This window comes from Quercus robur, chromosome 6 (assembly GCF_932294415.1).
Source record: "Quercus robur chromosome 6, dhQueRobu3.1, whole genome shotgun sequence".
NCBI classification, from domain to species: Eukaryota; Viridiplantae; Streptophyta; class Magnoliopsida; order Fagales; family Fagaceae; genus Quercus; species Quercus robur.
In genome coordinates this window covers 5,318,105-5,337,902 of record NC_065539.1, presented here as the reverse complement: position 1 = coordinate 5,337,902, position 19,798 = coordinate 5,318,105, and the positions used below count along the sequence as shown (strand labels likewise).

At 36.1% G+C, this 19,798-nt stretch overlaps 2 protein-coding genes across 2 annotated transcripts in view; one reads left to right on the top strand and one right to left on the bottom strand.

The window, feature by feature from the left end:
* LOC126732420 (uncharacterized) overlaps nt 1–19,798 on the top strand; it is an 84,223-nt gene that overhangs the window by 2,630 nt on the left and 61,795 nt on the right. The window lies entirely within an intron of this gene.
* Nucleotides 2,090–4,867, bottom strand: LOC126732423 (peroxidase 17-like). Its single transcript, XM_050435269.1, has 3 exons — nt 4,628–4,867; nt 4,262–4,453; nt 2,090–2,845 (listed from the first exon to the last, which is right to left on the bottom strand). The coding sequence occupies exons 1-3, from the start codon at nt 4,820–4,822 to the stop codon at nt 2,276–2,278; spliced, it is 957 nt and encodes a 318-aa protein (XP_050291226.1). The 5' UTR covers nt 4,823–4,867; the 3' UTR covers nt 2,090–2,275.

Sequence of the window (19,798 nt, the reverse complement as noted above, 5' to 3'; positions counted from 1 at the left end):
AGCAAATAAAATGCTATCACAAGCTTATACTGTTTCTATATGAGCTTTCTCCTCTCCTTTTTCCTTTCTCTTCTGTCCTCCACTTTTCTCACTTTGTCTTCTACTAATTATAATCTGAAATTATGATTTCTGTGTTCTTCTTCTCCTAGTTATAAAAGCAATTCATTATTTCTGGGATATCAAAATGGAAAAAAAAAAAATATGGCTCTTCTATGCTGTCCATTGTTTAATAGAATTTTAGCGCTAATTAAAAAATGAAAAATGTCAACAAGTCTTAAAAAAAAAAAAAAAAGGTATGGATGATATCTATACTTAAAGTATGCTTCTTGTCTTCTATGTTGTTTCTCTTTGCTATCACAATGGGAGTTGTTTTTTCCACGAGTTCTTGAAGTTAGAAAATGAAATTGGGAACATCGCAAGACTGGAGGCTGTCGGCATGGTACGTCAATGTTTCATACTGTTTGGGGGAAAAAGAAGACATACAAAAGAAAACAGAAAATGAGAGAAAAATAAATAAACCTAAATTGCAACGTAGGTGTTTTTTTTTGACGAAAGAAGATAGTAACGTAGGTGTTAGAAAGAGAAGATTTTGGTGGTTTTGAGAGAGACCAGATCAACACAGCCCATAAATTCCACAAAATGGAGCTTACTTTGCTTCATTTTCCTAACAAACAAACTATTCTTATTGAAAAAAAATGACAAGGAGAGAAGCAAAAAAATTATTGGGTAGTGGTAGTCAGTGATGTCAGCATCGTGGTGTAAGGAAATGACAGCCAAATGGTAGTGATTACGAACAGGGAAATCAGAGAGAGAGAGAGAGAGAGAGAGAATATTTCTATAATTTAAAAATATGATCGATTTGATCTGGTTCATTCCAGTTTAACTGACAAAACACTCAAGGGAGAACCGGGCTATAAACGAGAATTGGTACACATTTCAACTTGTTGAACCGGTCAGTCTGATCTCTGTTTAAAACAACGAATTGGAACCATAAGAAACACGATTGGACCTAGTCAACTTTGTTCCTATAAACTCACAAAGATTATAAAATGTCACTTTCTAGTTTCAATAAATCCTCTATTTTTCAGTTCATCAAAAAAAAAAAAACTTCTATTTTTCAAATACATATATGGAGTATTTAATTCAAGTTAGGACCTAGTGCATAAAGTTCCCACACTTTCTGCAAGGTATCGCAATCAAGTGCACTTGTGTGCATAGCCGCATAGGCCTTCTACACATATATTTCAAATAAAATATATTATTTTATTATAAAATTTCAACTTATAACGTTTATTTCTAATAATTGAACCCTAAGAGTTAGATCTTTTATTCAACCTTCGAAAACTTAACAGTTAAGCTAACTGAAACCACTCAAATATAATATTTAATAACCTTTAATAGAAAGTAAAAAATATATATATAATAACTCAAAATTTTTATATTTTACCTATTAGGTAAGTTAGTATAATGTTTGTAAGTTCAAATTTTACTTAAATTATTTCAATTCTTACAACTTTTATATAGTTGGTTGAATCAATGGACAAATCAAAATAATTTAGTAGTCGAAAGTTTAAACATAACTTTTCATATAATTCTCTTGTGCCATAACTTTTCATATAATTCTTTTGTGCTTTATAAAAATACATGGCCATGATAGTTATGATTGAGAGATGGATATGGTTCGATTAACATAATTCTAAAAATCAGAGACTAAAAAGCACAAGAATAGTAAAGTAATTAGAGACCAAAAATACATAACGATGATAGTTTATTGTGACGACATTTTTTGTTGCACAAACCTATTAATCGTAATAATTATTTTTATTTTTTGTGGTTATTGCCATGGGACTCAGATTAAGACTTATAAAACCAATCCTTGTGAATGCCTACCAATGAAGGACTGTTGGCGGAATTCGAACCTAGGTGAGTTAGGCAAAGTAATCGAACCTTACCAACTGAATCATCCTCCATTGGCAATAAAATAAAATAAATCTTGTATCGTCTAAAAATATATTTTTTATTTTTTAAAAAAATTAAAAAGATGGTAAGGGATAAAAAAAAAAGAATTAAGAAGAGTAAAAACCAACAATTTCAGCCTGTCAATCTCACTTCAATTGTTTCCAATATATTGCAACCGAAACCATCCACATGATTACAAGGAAAGACAAGTAACCTTTTACTTAAAATATCTTCCATAACATCTTGTCTATCTATTGCCCTCAATAATCAAACTATGACCTCCTCCACTCACAATACTCCCACGAAGTCTCGGTTATTAACGTTTATTAACTACCCTGCAATTCCTTCTTATCTCCCCTCGTTGATTACTTTGCAAGTCACCCAACTTTAGCATTCCATTCACAACGGCTTTGAAAAACACACTTTGGTCTTTGCTAAACAACTTCACAGAGCTTCTAGTCTGCGTGAATGTGTAAAGTGTTTGATCAGAATTGAGAAACCCTCTCCCTGCAACCAAGTCCTTGAAGTATTGATTATCAAACACACGGGGTGTTGCATCAAGGTCTCCTGTGACATTTTGGTCTACATTAGTGGGGCAGAGCTTGTTTAGCTTTTCTCTATACTTTGGTTCAATGGCAGGGTCAGGTCGGCCAGTCCCAGATTGGTTATAAAGTCGAAACATGATGGAAAAACAACGTGCCTGGCCAATAGAGTGAGTCCCAGAAAGAGCTACAAGGTCTTCGACAGAGAGATTGAATTTCTTAAAGAGGTCGATGAGGTAACTTGCATTAGATCTTGGGCTTGGCATGATTTCATTTGATTCTTCTAGCCAGGGAGATAAGCTGTCCAATCTTCCTAGCCTCACCTTCCAATCAGGTCCTCCAGTCTGCTTAAAGGCAACATTATTATACAATCACATTCTATTCTCTGAAACTTTTGCAAAAGATATGGCATCTTTGCCTTTAAACTATTTACTTTTTATGTGGTGCCAATATGATCAGGTGTCATGTACAACTTTTTGCACATATCATATTCATACGACGGTTTTACGCTATCCAAAATTGACACTTTCTAGATAAAACTGCAAAAATTGTTAATAATGATTTTGATTGGCGATTTTGATTGTTAATAATGATTCAAACTATTTACACTTCCTAGATTCAAATCCCCTCTCACACTTTTGATCGGTGATAATGATTTTGACCAGTGACACAAGCAATATAATAAATAAATATTTAAATAATAATTTTATAACTTCTTTTTAATTTTAATTTGTTAGTTATAAGAGGGGATTTAAATCTTAGATGTCCTCGATTCTCCTTTAGAAATGTTATGACTCCATGCGGTGCTATCCTGTTAACATATCATCGGTTCCCCTCAAAAAAAGAAGGGATTGGCTTATGTCTAGTAATTTTTTAAAATGAATCTCCTTTTAAACTGTCACATCTTAAAATGAATCTCCTTTTAAACTGTCACATCGCTTATTAACTAAATAAAATGTAGAGATTAAAATCTACTATCACTTGTCATTATATATTTAAAACAAAAGGACATGTCCAGTTAAAAAATATTGGAAGTAAGCCACACCCAAAAAAGAAAAACACATTTATCATCAGTTCATCACACTTCACAGAGGGTTTGTTTGAAAACAGCTTATTTAGGACCCATTTGATACGTGTATTTAAACAACAGTTTTTATTTTTTTGAAAATACTTGTGGGTGAAAAAAATATGCAGAAATATGTATAATATTGTTTAAAAACTAAAAATATATGTTTAAACACATGTATCAAATAAAGCCTTAGTTTTTTGCTAAAATTTTTTAACCGAAAATATGCTAAAAAATACTTGTATTTTAGGAAAAAATTGAAAAAGTAAAAAAATGCAAAAATTAAAAATAAAAAGTTGTTCGTAAATATTAAAAGTTAAAATTTAAAAATGCCAAATTCACTCACAACCGCTTGTGTGCCCCTCATCGAGCTAAAAGTAATGGTATAAAGTACATTCGCCTTTACACTATTCTTTTTTTATTTTTTGGTAAACCACCTTTACACTATTCTTATTCTTATTATGTCGTCTTTTGGATGTGGCAAAATGATGTAGGTGAATATTATAAGGCTAGCACGGGTACCCAGTTGATAAAAGTTTTGACAAACAGGCCCTTATGGCTGAGAGTTCAGCGACTAACCTCAGTGGCTAATGCCTAAAGATCCTCAAACCTCAATTATATTACCTTATGCAAGTTCATATACTAATACGTATTTAAAGATAAAAGCTTAGAAGCGAGTTTGAAGAATATATACCAGTGCAACAGCATCTCTTGCGGCCATGATTACAATATCTGCGCATGAAACACGTCCAGGACAAACCTTCTCTAAAGCCTCCTTGATTTCATCGATGACTTCGAAGGACCTTAACGAATTTATACTCGCAAGGGCTTGTTTTTCTCCAGGAACAGTTGGCGTATCATCCAGCAACACAGAAGCATCACAACCCTTTTCATTAATTAATATTGAACTAATTGTTAGCATACATATCTATCTGGATTTCACAAGTCAATATATGAAGGAATATTGACATCTTTAAAAGGAAAAAAAAAAATAAATAAATGAAATTAACAAATAGGAAACATGAATATATAGTGTCAAAAAAGAAGTTTTGTAAGTTACATTAACAAAGCAGTCATTGAACTGAAGGCGCATGACGGAGGCGACGCTTCGGGGTTCTCTAATCAAGGCTTTCTTCATGACATTTCGGACGATGGATTCGGCATTTGGGCATGTTGGCAAGTAATGATCTGGCCGGAGTTGGGCTGCTGCGGCAATGGCTATGTGCAAGAGAAAGAGCAGGAAGAGAGAAGACATATTTTCTGCACCAGTAGGTGGGTCTTGAAAAATTAATGGTCCAACTTGGTGAAGTTGATGGGCATTTATATAGCCTCCTTGAATAGTTGAATGCATTTATAAATGGTTTATGGGTCCCTCCCCTTCTTTTTTTTTTTAATCTTTTACTTTATTGCCATATATAATTGTATTGAATTTTTATTTTTTAAATCTTTATTTCCATATATAATTGTATTGAATTTTTATTTTTATTTTTCTATTTCTGCTTTTTTGCATGGGTGTCAATTTATTACTTGGTTTTGTTATAAAATAATAGAGGGGGCAACAAAAGCCAATTGGGTGAGAGTTTGAGAAGGATAGCTAAACTGAAAGAGTGAGGTAACTGCGGAGGGTGGGGTGATGATCCAGTGCGTCAACCATTGCGATTTACGACAGACACCCATGATATGCTGCTCTGCGAGTAACTTTGTCGAGAAACGTAACGTATTTAATATTTTTATAATATTTTCATAATAAATTTTAAATGGTAAGATATTATTGATTTTTTTTATTTTATTTATTTATTTATTTTTGGTCAAAAGGATACAAAAGAAGAAAAGCTAAGAAACTACAAAGGATCCAGGACACTGCCTGGCAGTACTCGTCCCATTAAAATCAGCCTCTACAATCACACCTAAATCCCCAGGAGGATCATCATACAAAATAAAATCAAGAATCTGATTGGCACCCATTCTAGCAAGATTGTCCGCACAATTATTGGCCTCGCGATAACAGTGTTTGATCTTCACATGAGGAATTTTGGAAATAAGGAACCTGCAGTCCTCTAACAGAGGAGAAATGGCATTATTTGAGTACAGGGGATTAGCTAACATATCCACTACTGCCTTAGCAATCAGCTCCACTTCAACCATAGCCAAATTACGATCAACACAAAGCATCAAACTGTCACGAAAGGCCCATAGTTCAGCCAATAAGCTCGTCGCAATGCCAATCTTCCTGGAAAAACCAGTCACCCATCTCCCTGCCCAGTCACGAATAACACCACCTCCACCTGCATTTCCTGGGTTCCCTAAAGCCGACCCATCAGTATTCAACTTCATCCACCCAATCTTAGGTCTAACCCATTTTACCAACTCTACCACCCGAGTCCGAACAGCCTTAGGTAAGCTAGCACAAAAGAAAAATTCCAAAGCATGATTGGTAATAAATTTTGCTAACCTGGGGTTCAGATAATGCCCTTTAAAAACAACATGATTCTGATTCTTCCAAATATTCCACAGGGCAAAAGAAAAAATGATTTTCCATGGAGGAGAATTCTGATTTTTTGCTGTGTCCATTTTCCCATTAACTGCCATCCAGTCTTCAACATTTGAGGAAAAGAAGTCTTTGTCAAAACCCACTGCGTCAAGGTCATTCCATACAGCCCTAATCTTCTCACAATTCCGAAGGGCATGGATGATAGATTCAAGTTCTTTAGGGCAGATAGGACATAGCGGATCAACATTCATTCCCCTGGCAGCAAGACATTCATTGACTCCAATACTATTATGAGTACACTTCCACAAGAAAAACTGAATCTTTGGAAAAACACATAGCTTCCAAATCCAACCTCCATTAAAGTCTGGTAGCCGATCTACCCCAGCTGCCATATTATAGGCACTTCTCATGGTAAAGTCCCCCCTTGGTGAGTCCCTCCACATTAATCTATCTTTGCTACTAGCAGCGAATGCATAAGGAATGGATTGAAACTCCATTTTTATGTCTTGGGGTATGTCAAATGGGACAATATCCCAATTCCATCCCCCAATGGCTGCTAAGTCCTTGACTTTCCATTCGGCCACCCCCAAAGGTAAAGGTCCTTAGATCAAATGCCTTAGCGGTCCCCTCTGAGACCAATCATCATACCAAAAGCTCAAGTTGCTTTCTCTACCAATCACCCACCTAGCTCCTTGCCGGAATAAATCTGTGCCTTTTTTAATACCTTTCTAGGTTTGAGAACAAGGGAGGCTGCTCGGATTCCTAGAATTAATTCTTCGAGTGGAGCAATATTTTGCTTTAATCACACGAGCCCAAAGACTTTCATTTTCGGTGTGGAGTCTCCAATTCAACTTAGTTAATAACGCTGTGTTTCTACCTTTTGCACTTTGTAAACCAAGGCCACCTACTTTTTTTGGTTTTGTCACCTTATTCCAACCCACCCAATGGATTTTCCTAGCAATTTCAGACGACCCCCAAAGAAAATTCCGATTGACCCGGTCAATGCCCTCTAGAATTTTGTTAGGGAGAAGAGCACATTGCATGACATAGGCGGGGATAGTTGAAGATGAAGCTTGGATGAGAACAGTACGGCCAGCCGGAGATAATAGGTTGGCTTTCCAACCAGCCAACTTCTGCTTAACCCTATCCAGAATGAAGTTAATGTCCATCGGGGAACCTGTATGTTTAATGGGAATTCCGGGATATTTCCCTAAATTTTGAGTTAAGGCAAACCCCAGCACACCACAAAGCGCCTCCCTGGTATCTTTGTCCACATTTGGAGAAAAAAAGACCCGAGACTTCGCTTCACTGATTGTTTGGCCAGTTCTACTACAAAAAGTATCAAGAGCATCCCTTATGGCCACACAATTGCCCTGGTCAGCCTTAGCAAATAACACCACATCATCTGCAAACATAAGGTGGGAGAAGAACAAGCCTCCCTGTGAAGATTTCACTGGGTTCCAAATCTTCTGGCTGCACTTCTCCTCTATCAGATGACCAAGATACTCCATGCATAAAATGAAGAGATATGGAGACAAGGGGTCCCCTTGTCTAATTCCTCTCGAAGGGAAAAAGGGATCTAGACTTCCACCATTAAACAAAACAGACGATGAAACCGAGCACACACAACTCATAATAAGCTTAATTAACTCTTGAGGCAGATTAATCTCCATAAGCCTCTCTCGAATAAAACTCCATTCGAGCTTATCATAGGCCTTTTCAAGATCTAATTTAATTGCCATGTACCCCATTGCACCCTTTTTCCTATTGATCGAGTGAATTACTTCTTGGACAATGATAGCATTATCTATTCCTTTCCTGCCAGGAACAAACGCTGATTGGAGAGGAGAGACAAGCTTCTCTAAATAAGGTCTTAGACGGCCTACAATAATCTTCGTGACAATTTTATAAACTATGTTACAGAGACTAATAGGTCTGTAATTCCCAAGAGTTTCAGGCCCTTGGATTTTTGGAATAAGCACAATATGAGTCCGATTCAGATACTCTGGCATTTTCCTAGAGGCGAAAATCTGCTTAATTTCCCCAATCACCGATTCACCCACAGTTGGCCAAAGTAATTGAAAAAAACCCGCATGAAGCCCATCCGGGCCAGGGGCTTTGTTCGCTTTCATCGACCATAACCCCGCTTTTATCTCTTCATTCGTCACCCTAGAGCATAAACTATCTCTTTCCTCATTATTCAAACAAGCCTGCCCTGATTGGATAAGCCTTGCCGACCACTTAGAAGTACTGTGGGAAGAAGAATAAATATCACAAAACCCCCTACGAATAAAATCCATCACCTCCGCCTCATTCATTATCCATTCCCCCACACTATTTTTTATAGCAGTGATCCGGTTCCTATTTCTCCTCACTAAAGTAGATACATGGTAGAAGGCCGTGTTACGATCCCCTTGCACCATCCAATTCAGCCGAGATTTGATAGCCCACAAGTCGTGTTCTTGATTAAGAATTTCTTCCAACTCTTGATTCAGATTTCTTTCAAGCTCTAACAAATAGCTCGAAGGCCTAATAGCAATAATCCTTTGAAGCCCATTTAAGCGAGCTCTAATCCTACAGTTATTGATTTTATTATGAACTTACAGTTGGAATTGTTTTTTTTTTTGTCCTTTAACAAGAGCTAATATCATGCACATTTAAAATTTATTGTGAAAATATTATGCAGATTCCATCCCTTTCTGTTGTATAATCTGATCTTTCTCATTAATTTATTAGAGGGTTCTCATTAATTTATCAACAGGCTGGCTGAGCCCATTTCTTTTTGGGTAAGTAGATTAATGGAGTCCAAATTTAGAAGGGAAGTGAGGTCAGTAAGTCACAGATATTCCGCGTATAGACCAACCTCTGTGGCACTTTATACAAGAAACTTAATAGACATATATTTAGCACCAAAAAAAAAAAAAAAGTAGTTGAAAAAGTTCAATATGTCTTCATTAGTGTAATTGATATACCATTAATATTTCTACCAAAAAAAAAATAAAGAAGATATACCATTAATATGTCTCCATTATTGTATCATTAATATGTCTTCATCAATCATTATTGTAATTGATATACCTTTAAGATGTGATTAAGTCTAAAATTTAAAATTTATTACAATCTCTCCATATCTACTCTTCAATTAGTTCATTATAATAAAACAACTCTGTATAGTAAAGAGTAAATATGTAACTTCTTAAAAATTAATAAAACAACTTCTAAATGATTGTGTCGATCTCTTATTGAATTGTGTAAAACATGAGTTTTACACTCCATCCTTACCAAAATTGAACTCTTAAAAATAATCACAATTACACACATATATGAGTTCAAATTATATCTGGTGTTAGAGTTATAACTTACACATTTTTTAAGTTATGAATTTCTAAAATATATAATGGTTTCTTATGTGTGTGTGTGTGTGTCTATATATATATATGTGATTTAGAATCTAATTGGATTTGTATTCTTTGGTTTTTGTACCTAAAAATTCACTTGCCATGAAAATTTAAAAATTAGATAGGACATGTGACGCAAAATTGAACTCCAATTGAAATCTAATTGGATATATACTTTTCAATTTTTGCACCTAATAATTCACTTAACACAAAAATTTTAAAATTATATGGGATATGTAACGCAAAATTGAACCCAAATTAAAAATCTAACTGAATTTTCTCTAAGTTTTGGCTTTAACTATATATATATATATATATATATATATATTTCTAAAGAAGACATTCACATTTGGAATCTATGTCCACATTCAAAAGTTCTACGTGTATACATGTATATAAAACATGTATACACGTAGAACTTTTCAATGTGGACATAAATTTTTATGTCAAACCATGTTACTTTTTGGTTCCGCTTTGTATTTTTTTTTAATGCATTCTCCACCTGAATAACAATTCTCACGTATCAATATAACTAGTTATTTACTCGTGCTTCGAATGTCTTATATATTATAACATATATAATTTCTTTTATTAGTATTTTGTGTAAGTCTTTTTTATTTTGTTGCTGATTTTTTTTTTTTTAATATAAGATAAAATTTCTATCATAGTCTAATCTAAGTGTATATGTGTGTGAACCTCCTTCCTGGAAACTTAAACCCCGGCGTTTATCCTCCATATCCCATAAGCATCTATACTTGTGAAGTGACCACCACACCAAAAGTGTTACTACAAAAAACTGGACTTATAGTGGCGTTTTCTATAAACGTTGCTATAGCCATATCTATAGCTGCGTTTGGAGATTCCTATAGTGGCATTTTCAAAAATGGGTCTATAGCAGCGTTTCTAAGGGTCTATAGTAGTGTTTGTCAAACGCCACTATAGGTTCTGGTCTCACAAGGCCTTATAGTGGCGTTTGTCAAACGCCACTATGCGCAGTGGTTTTTGTGGTTGAATTTGATTATAAGTTTGTGTGTCTATATATATAAAAGTTGTAAATATCAAAATTTATCTTGCATCATGCATGAAATTATTTTAGTGCATTTGAGGACCATGTCATTAATGACCGGTAATTCTTCCACTCAATAGCATAATGTCATGTGTGCAAATTAATTGAGCTAGATATTATTTTAGTGCATTTGAGGACCATGTCATTAATGTCTGGTAATTCTTCCACTCAATTGTATAATGTCATTTTACTATACAAAAAAAAGAAAAAAAAAAGTATAATGTCATGTGTGCAAATTAATTGAGTTAGATGTTAGTCACAATCTAGATCCCTTATCACCTCAATCAAATTAGGTACCATGCATTTTCATCAAATTTGGCAGTTTTCTTGCCATATTGGGTAGCATCTTTATCAAACATTCTTCTTCTTCTTTTCGTCTTTCGAATTTTTAATTTTAATGGTTTCAAGCCATTAGGATCCATCCGCCGTATTTTTAATTTTAATGGTTTCAAGCCATTAGGATCCATCCACCGTACCCATCATGGATGTTATGGGTACTTTTGTTTTTAAATGTACTTTTCTTGTTTTAAATTGATTTGATTTTTCTTAATGTTGTATGAGAATTAATTTCTCGAGGTTGTTATTTGAAGCATTTACTTTATTATTATTATTATTATTTTTAAAGCAAACAAAACAATGAGACTCCAGATACATTTTAAGACAAAATGTATTATTATAATTATTATTATATAGAAATATCTCCTTTTTTTTTTTTTTTTTTTTTTTTTTTTTTTTTTTTTACAAGATAGAATTCTACTTTAGCCTAATCTAAGTGTATATGTGTGTGAAACTCTCTCCTCGGGAGTTGAACCCCGGCCCTTGCCCCCCACACTCCACAAACACTTATACTTGTAGAGTGACTATCGCACTAAGGATATACGGTAGTATATAGAAATATCTCTAAATAGCATACGAACAGTTCTCAAATAAAAAAAGTAACGTCTAATATAAAACATTATGAGTTTTAAATTTAATATTATAATATATTTCATGGGAAATGTTATTACAATTAATTCAATTGGTAATAGTGGTGATTGATTTTTTAGAGTGGTAATGAGTATTATTTTGTGTGCTTATAACACCCGATCTTTTTTTAGGCAGACAAATATTTATTATTCTTTGTGTATTTTTTTTTTTTTTTTTGGTTTTTCTATGCTTATGATTGAACATGGAAGAAGAATCTAATTATATGTATATTCTTTTAGTTGGCCTTTTTAATGCAAGATTATAGTTGGATTTCCTATATTGTAATTTTCTCACTGTTGTTTTGTTTTTCAGTTTCCTTTTGTAACCATAAAAGCATTAATTTGTTTAGTTCTTAATTTTAATTAGAAAAATGATTATTAATCTAAAGCCTCAGTTTTTCCATAATGAAAACTCCTTTGCCAATTAATTGATATAAACAAAAGAAAATCAAGAAGTGAGCAAGCTAAAATCCAGAGGGAGTGAGAGAGAGAATTTTCGAGAATTATCCAACTATAGTATTTTTGGAAGAATAATAATTTAAAGAGAGAGATTATCTACATATATAAGATTTTTTTTTTTTTTTGAAGGGTTTAACTGTTTACATATATAACAAAATTTTTTTTTTTTTTGAGATAAACGGTAAAGTTTACATATATAACATTGAAACAACGTCATTTGTGACTTATAAGAAGTTTGAAGACCGATGAATTAGGTAGATTGACCCAAGCATCCGTGTTATAATGGGATAAGAAAAAGAAAAGATTTGAGTGTTATTTGTCACATTTCCTGAAATAAATATTAAGTTTTATTTTAATGTTACAACTCATATCCAAACTTATGAATATGTTTAGTTATTCTATTACAACACATTTTATTTTCAGTAATATTCTCTTATAAAAAATATATATATATATATATTTTCAGTAATAAATATTACAATTCTTATTGTAATCCGCGTTCAGTGTACAAAGCATGCCCTAAATTTTCTTTCCATTTACAATTTATTCTCAAATTATCACTTTGCTAAGCTGACACCATAATATGAAATATTAGTGTCAATATGCCTTATGTTGTAAATTGTAATCCTTAAAAATATATATATATATATATATATATTTAAAATTTGAGAGAGTTGAATTATTTTTTATGACTTTTTTTTTTTTATAATTTTTATATGTATATGGAAATTTTGTTTATTTGAAAATATATTAATTTTAGAAATTATTGCACCTACTCATAAATAACTATTACAACCCTTTTAGATAAAAATAGTTATTCTTCATTTTGAAAAATAGCTATTTATAATGAATTACTATTCTCTCTAATAAAAACATGATCAAATCAAAGAATGGCTAAACCATAGGAATAACTATTATATTATATTGTCTATTATAGTTTCCTAAACATGCCCTTAGAGTGAAAAAAAAAATGCAAATTTCCTTAAAATTTAATGGTGGTAGTAGTATATATATATACTACTACTACTACTACTACTATTATAAATAGTAAAATCTTATCATTGTACCTATTATGCAATAGATATATTAGTATGTAATCTCGTGTATATGCACAGGTATAATTAAAAACAACTACAATTACACAGTTTAAATTAGAGTACATTTTTTTTTAAATATGTTCAAATTATAGGATTCCCTGTTTGAGTTTCATTGTTTTATGTACTAAAATATCCTCAAACAAATTCTTAAACTCTCTAAAATACTCATATATTTTAGTTAAATAATTTTAAATTTAAAAATACAAACTAATTAAAAGAGTAATTTACTATTTTTAAAAGAATTCATAACTTTTAGGCTTTCAAACTTTTATCAAAATCCTAAAAATTAAGACATTATCTCTATTTTACTTTTAAACATTATTTCATTAAACCTAAAATAAATAAATAAATAAACCTTATTGTTTATGCAAAGCACATGTGATAAGTCTACTATATATATTGGATTTAAACTCATCAGTTTTTACACTTAATAATTTACTTACCACAAAAATTAAAAAAATTTGAATCTAATTAAATTTGAACTTTACAATTTTTACACTTAATAATTTACTTAGTAAAAAAATTAAAAATTTAATAAAACACGTGATGCAACATTAAAAATCCAATTGAATTTTCTCAAAATTCAGGCTTTTAATATATATATATATATATATATATATATATGTGAGGCCCAATAATTTATGGGCCCGGCCCACTTACTCATGGGGAGTCCAAAGGCCCAGGCCAAAGAAGGCTATGGCCCAAACTTGACAATATAAAGCACAAAATGGCTCGGAGATGCAGCCGAGGACAGTTCAGTCCTCGACAGACCCAAAATTCCACCGAGAAGAGGGGCAAAAACGGTATAGGAACAAACTTGAAAGGGCTCTGACCTAACCGAGCCGTATTCTTCAGCTTTATCAACCACCCCCAACGACTTTGGGTTGGGATTGACGGGACAAGTATCAGTCATGGAAAGGTTGACCCTACACGTGGACGAAGGAAAGCGAACGCAGGCTAGTATAAAAGAAAAAGTAGGTAATCTAAAGAAAGGGGGGGGTGGGGGGGCCAGAGAGGGAGCTCACCCAGTCCACCTCCAGGAGAAAAACTCCAGAGGTGAAAACGCCTTAAACACGTATGAGCACCACAAAAAAACCCACTGCCGGGTAACCAAGGCCTAGCCTTTCAAACCCACTCTCTACAAATGATATTGTCTGGGCCATTTTACGTGCGGACCCAACACTATTGTGGTTCGTTGCGAATCGTGTCCCTACAATTGGCGCCGTCTGTAGGAAAGGCTTGCGCGTTGGCTCAGGCGACAGTGGAGTTAGGCCTTTGTCGAGCAAGAGCCTATGAGGATGCCTTTATGACGGGTGACACATTGTTGTTGTTCCAACATAAGTTCCCACTAGGGGCTACGCCTCGCAGTGCTAGTGGCGTGAGCAAGTCTAGGGGCTCCAAACATCAAGCTGACTTCCTCCACCTTATTCGAGGAGCTAACCTTTAGAAGATAAATAAATAAATGAAAAAATATAAGTTTTGGACAGAACCAAGGCCTTGCATGGTCCTCGGACTCAAGCCTCTGGGGAAACCAACTACTTACAAAGAAAAATATAAGTTTTGGACAGAACCAAAGTCTTGCATGGTCCTCAGACTCAAGCCTCTAGGGAAACCAACTACTTACAAAGAAAAATATAAGTTTTGGACAGAACCAAGGCCTTGCATGGTCCTCAGACTCAAGCCTCTGGGGAAACCAACTACTTACAAGAAAAATATAAGTTTTGACAGAACCAAGGCCTTGTATGGTCTTCGGACTCAAGCCTCTGGGGAAACCAACTACTTACAAAGAAAAATATAAGTTTTGGACAGAACCAAGGCCTTGTATGGTCTTCGGACTCAAACCTTTGGGGAAACCAACTACTTACAAGAAAAATATAAGTTTTGGACAGAACCAAGGCCTTGTATGGTCTTCGGACTCAAGCCTCTAGGGAAACCAACTACTTACAAGAAAAATATAAGTTTTGGACAGAACCAAGGCCTTGCATGGTCCTCGGACTCAAGCCTCTGGGGAAACCAACTACTTACAAAGAAAAATATAAGTTTTGGACAGAACCAAGGTCTTGCATGGTCCTCGGACTCAAGCCTCTGGGGAAACCAACTACTTACAAAGAAAAACTACATTACGTGGATTTTAGAATCTATCCGAGGAAAACTCTCCACTAACAATTGGGTTAATTCCTAAATTGCGAGGATTCTCAAGTCTGCCCACGGATCTTCAACACCAAAGGGATCGATGCAATATAGAGTAATATGTTGCCAAAAAACACAATCGGAGTTCCCTGCTGCTCAGTCACCTCCTCGAATGAATTATTTAGAGTTTATCATTCTCGGCCGATATTCTCGCACTTATTATAGAATATTCAGCTGCTATCTTGGTTAGTTTCTGGGGAAACCAACTACTTACAAGAAAAATATAAGTTTTGGACAGAACCAAGGCCTTGCATGGTCCTCGGACTCAAGCCTATGGGGAAACCAACTACTTACAAAGAAAAATACAAGTGTTGGACAGAACCAAGGTCTTGCATGGTCCTCGGACTCAAGCCTCTGGGGAAACCAACTACTTACAAAGAAAAACTACATTACGTGGATTTTAGAATCTATCCGAGGAAAACTCTCCACTAACAATTGGGTTAATTCCTAAATTGCGAGGATTCTCAAGTCTGCCCTCGGATCTTCAACACCAAAGGGATCGATGCAATATAGAGTAATATGTTGCCAAAAAACACAATCGGAGTTCCCTGCTGCTCAGTCACCTCCTCGGATGAATTATTTAGAGTTTATCATTGTCGGACGATATTCTCGCACTTATTATAGAATATTCAGCTGCTATCTTGGTCAGTTTCCTAAGTTTGACTTACAATGAATTATCGTTATTATGACTGGAAATGTCGATAAATTAGAGTTATTTGGATTATATTTCAAAGTTTCCTGTTCTAAGTATCATCGAAGAAAAACACACACGGAACACACCCATTCACAAAATAGCGTTGCAAAAAAAAAAAAAAGTATCCAAAACAAGTAAATAAATTTCCCTTTTTATTAAAACAAAGAAATAGTACAGCGTACAATGGAAGGCGGGAATCAGCTTATATTAGAGCTAACTACATAATCGAAAAGAAAGATACAAGAGAATAAGATAAAGCCGAGGAGGAAGTACAGAGGAGAGGTTGGCTGCTGCTTCGAGACTTTGTTCTTCCTCAATACTTTTACATGCCCATAACACAGGCAGCAAAAGAACCCAGCGTGGGGCCTGCACCATTGAGGAAAAGGTGCAGAGAGAGCCCAGCTTGAGGCCCACACCGTTGAAGGAAAGGTGCAGGGAGCCGGAAGTTGAAGAGCCTACACAAAAATTTGCCTGTGACAAAGCAGATGGCGGTGATGGCGGAAAATCTTTCTTCTGACACACCAAAATTTTGGCGTGATCAGTACTTGCTTCAGATTTTGACTAAAAGAAGGAGAAACACCATTTCTCCCTTCGGTAAGACGGAGTATTTTCTTGAATCTGTGCCCCCCATGCCCAGACCACACTACCTTGAATCTGTAAGGACCCGGCGCCGCTGTGGCGGAGGGAGTTCCTTCACCCCAACCCGCGCCTCAAACATGTTATACTAAGGGAAGATAGCACCGGATAGGGGAGCTGTAATTATGGCTTAGGGATTATGGTTTGGGAGGAAACTGAAGGATTTATATATAGGTAAAGCAACTTCCTCTCCTATTTATTTAAAAAGACAAGGGAGTAGTATTTAATTCACGCAGCGTCTCAAGGAACGCTACAGACAAAATGGCTCCGGCTCAATATCCAACGCCACCTACAACCATGAGATTAAAGAATTCTCGTGAAGGCGCATCTCGAACACTGGGACGTCAAAGGGGACCGCGTGATCAAAGAATACAAGAATGCCTCTTAGTCCGATACTGTGGGGCTAGTGAATTCGCAGCCCAGGCCCGCTCTGCATGGGAGCCCAAAGGCTACGACCCACGCCGAGGAATAGCCATTTCCGAGGACAACCTCCTGCTCGGCACCTCATGAAATACCTGAGGAAAAGGAGAAACTGAGTTCACCAACTACTTGGACGATGAAACTAGGTTTTGGACAGAACCAAGGCCTTGCATGGTCCTCGGACTCAAGCCTATGGGGAAACCAACTACTTGGACGATGAAACTAGGTTTTGGACAGAACCAAGGCGTTGCGAGGTCCTTGGACTCAAGCCTATGGGAAAACCAACTACTCGGATGGGGAAAGTCCTCGGCTCAAATACTGTAAAAGGTTAGGCCAATAAGAGTGTTAAGAAGATGGCGAAACGCCCCAATATTCAGTGGCCTAATGGGGTTGTTCATTTTGAGGATGATATGTCTTCGGATGGTTACTTCCTACACCGTATCGAGCATCTAGTTCTCATCTCGGCTAGTTTTCGGGTAAGTATCGTTCTTCACAGGTCGGCATTGTTGTGCCAAACAATTCTATTAAAGTTATGGCAACATCTTTTTATTAGCAAGTATTTTGGTCCTAGTTGTCATTGATTCAAATGCTATATTATTGTGCCGAACAGCACTTGCAAATTTGTAAAAACATAGAGATAGAACATGCGAAGTAAAATGATAACAATTTTTATTAATATAAAGATATATTACAACGTACAAAGAGGGGCTTAAACAAGCCTATACAAAAGGTGAACTGTCGAAACAATATAAAAAAAAAAACACAAAAAACAACATCAACAATACAAATAAGTAAACGGTCAGGTGTCTTTTAAACTCGTCTCCGAAGTCCCTCCAAACTCTGCCTCAGTATCGCCCATATTGAGGGAAGTGCCTTCTTCAGAAAAAGATGGAGGAGATGAATGAGGAAGATGGAGGAGATGAATGAAAAGAAGGAGGAGAAGAAGAGGGAAGAGATGAAAAGAAAGAAAAATGAGCAAAAGAGGGAGAAAGAAAAGCACCAGGATGGATTTGGTGGTGGAAAGAAGAAGAAAAAGAGGCAAAAGGAGGCGCCAGTGAACGAAGAGAGGAAGAAGCTGGGGCACTTAGTCCCTGCCCCAGTCCTGACTCCTAACACACTGGTGCCATGTTAGATATGCTCATGAGAGAGCGGGTGGTACTGATAATGGGTGTCCTCGGCTCAGTCACTCCGAACGTGTGACGTGACGAGTCCCTGCTTCGGATTTTGGCTGAAAGGAAAGTAAGACAAATCTTGAGTCTCCGCCGTCCTTGCCCTGACCGAGCCATTTCAAGCTTTATTAGAATATGGTATTTTTGGTGGGAGGATGGCTCTTTCATTGCTTATGATTGTGGTGAACGTATTACAGGTTGAGGTATAATCAGAGGGTAAAAGTAAACTCTGGGAGGAATCTAAGGGTTTCAGACTTCCTGGGGATTAAAGGGATTTATGTATGGGAGATACAACTCTTGTCTTTTCTCTTTATATAGGGGACGAAGAGGAGGGTACTTAATTTGTTCAGATCTCCAAGGAAATCCGCCAACAAGAATATGCCCGTTCCGCTCCCCCACACCATCAGTAACCATTGAATTTGAGAGGTCTCGTGAAAGGAAACTATTAAAGACACGCTTCGGACAACCAAACGGCATGAGCGTATCGCGAATAAATTAAGAAGAACATCTCGTAGACCGGTACATTTCCTGGGCAGGTGGAGAAACGCCAACGTCAGTGAAAGGCTGAATTAAATGAGCCATAATAAAGGCTCGGTATCTCCAAAACCCCCCTCTCCAACCAGGAGGTCGGACAGCAGGGTTTTGAGGGGCTATTGTGAGGCCCAATAATTTATGGGCCCGGCCCACTTACTCATGGGGAGTCCAAAGGCCCAGGCCAAAGAAGGCTATGGCCCAAACTTGACAATATAAAGCACAAAATGGCCCGGAGATGCAGCCGAGGACAGTTCAGTCCTCGGCAGACCCAAAGTTCCACCGAGAAGAGGGGCAAAAATGGTATAGGAACAAACTTGAAAGGAGATCCAAAATATCTAGGAAAAGCTACCCTTCCCATGCAGGGCTCTGACCTAACCGAGCCGTATTCTTCAGCTTTATCAACCACCCCCAACGACTTTGGGTTGGGATTGACGGGACAAGTATCAGTCATGGAAAGGTTGACCCTACACGTGGACGAAGGAAAGCGAACGCAGGCTAGTATAAAAGAAAAAGTAGGTAATCTAAAAAAGGGGGGGGGGGGGGGGCGCCAGAGAGGGAGCTCGCCCAGTCCACCTCCAGGAGAAAAACTCCAGAGGTGAAAACGCCTTAAACACGTATGAGCACCACAAAAAAACCCACCGCCGGGTAACCAAGGCCTAGCCTTTCAAACTCACTCTCTACAAATGATATTGTCCGGGCCATTTTACGTACGGACCCAACACTATTGTGGTTCGTTGCGTATCGTATCCCTACAATATATATGCGCTTTATCTATTTAATGATTTAGTTGATTTATTCGTCACTTTGCCAAAGGTCAAGATTTAAGATTTACATGTTAATGTATATGGGGGCATTCAGTTTATATGATAGGACTACATGTCATGGACGGTGGACCAACGTAGAATGTTGTATTAGTGTGCATGACTGTGTGTTGCACAGCAAAGGTGACTTTATCCGAGTGGGATCAGTGGCCTTTGAAACCGAGTTGATCCTTTTTATTTTAGAAGGAGAAAACATGTTATTCGACCTAAATGCGAATAAAATTAGCAATGCTAACTTTTGGAATTTTGAAAGGGTAAAATGTTCCCCACCACTTTTTTTTTTGGTTGGTA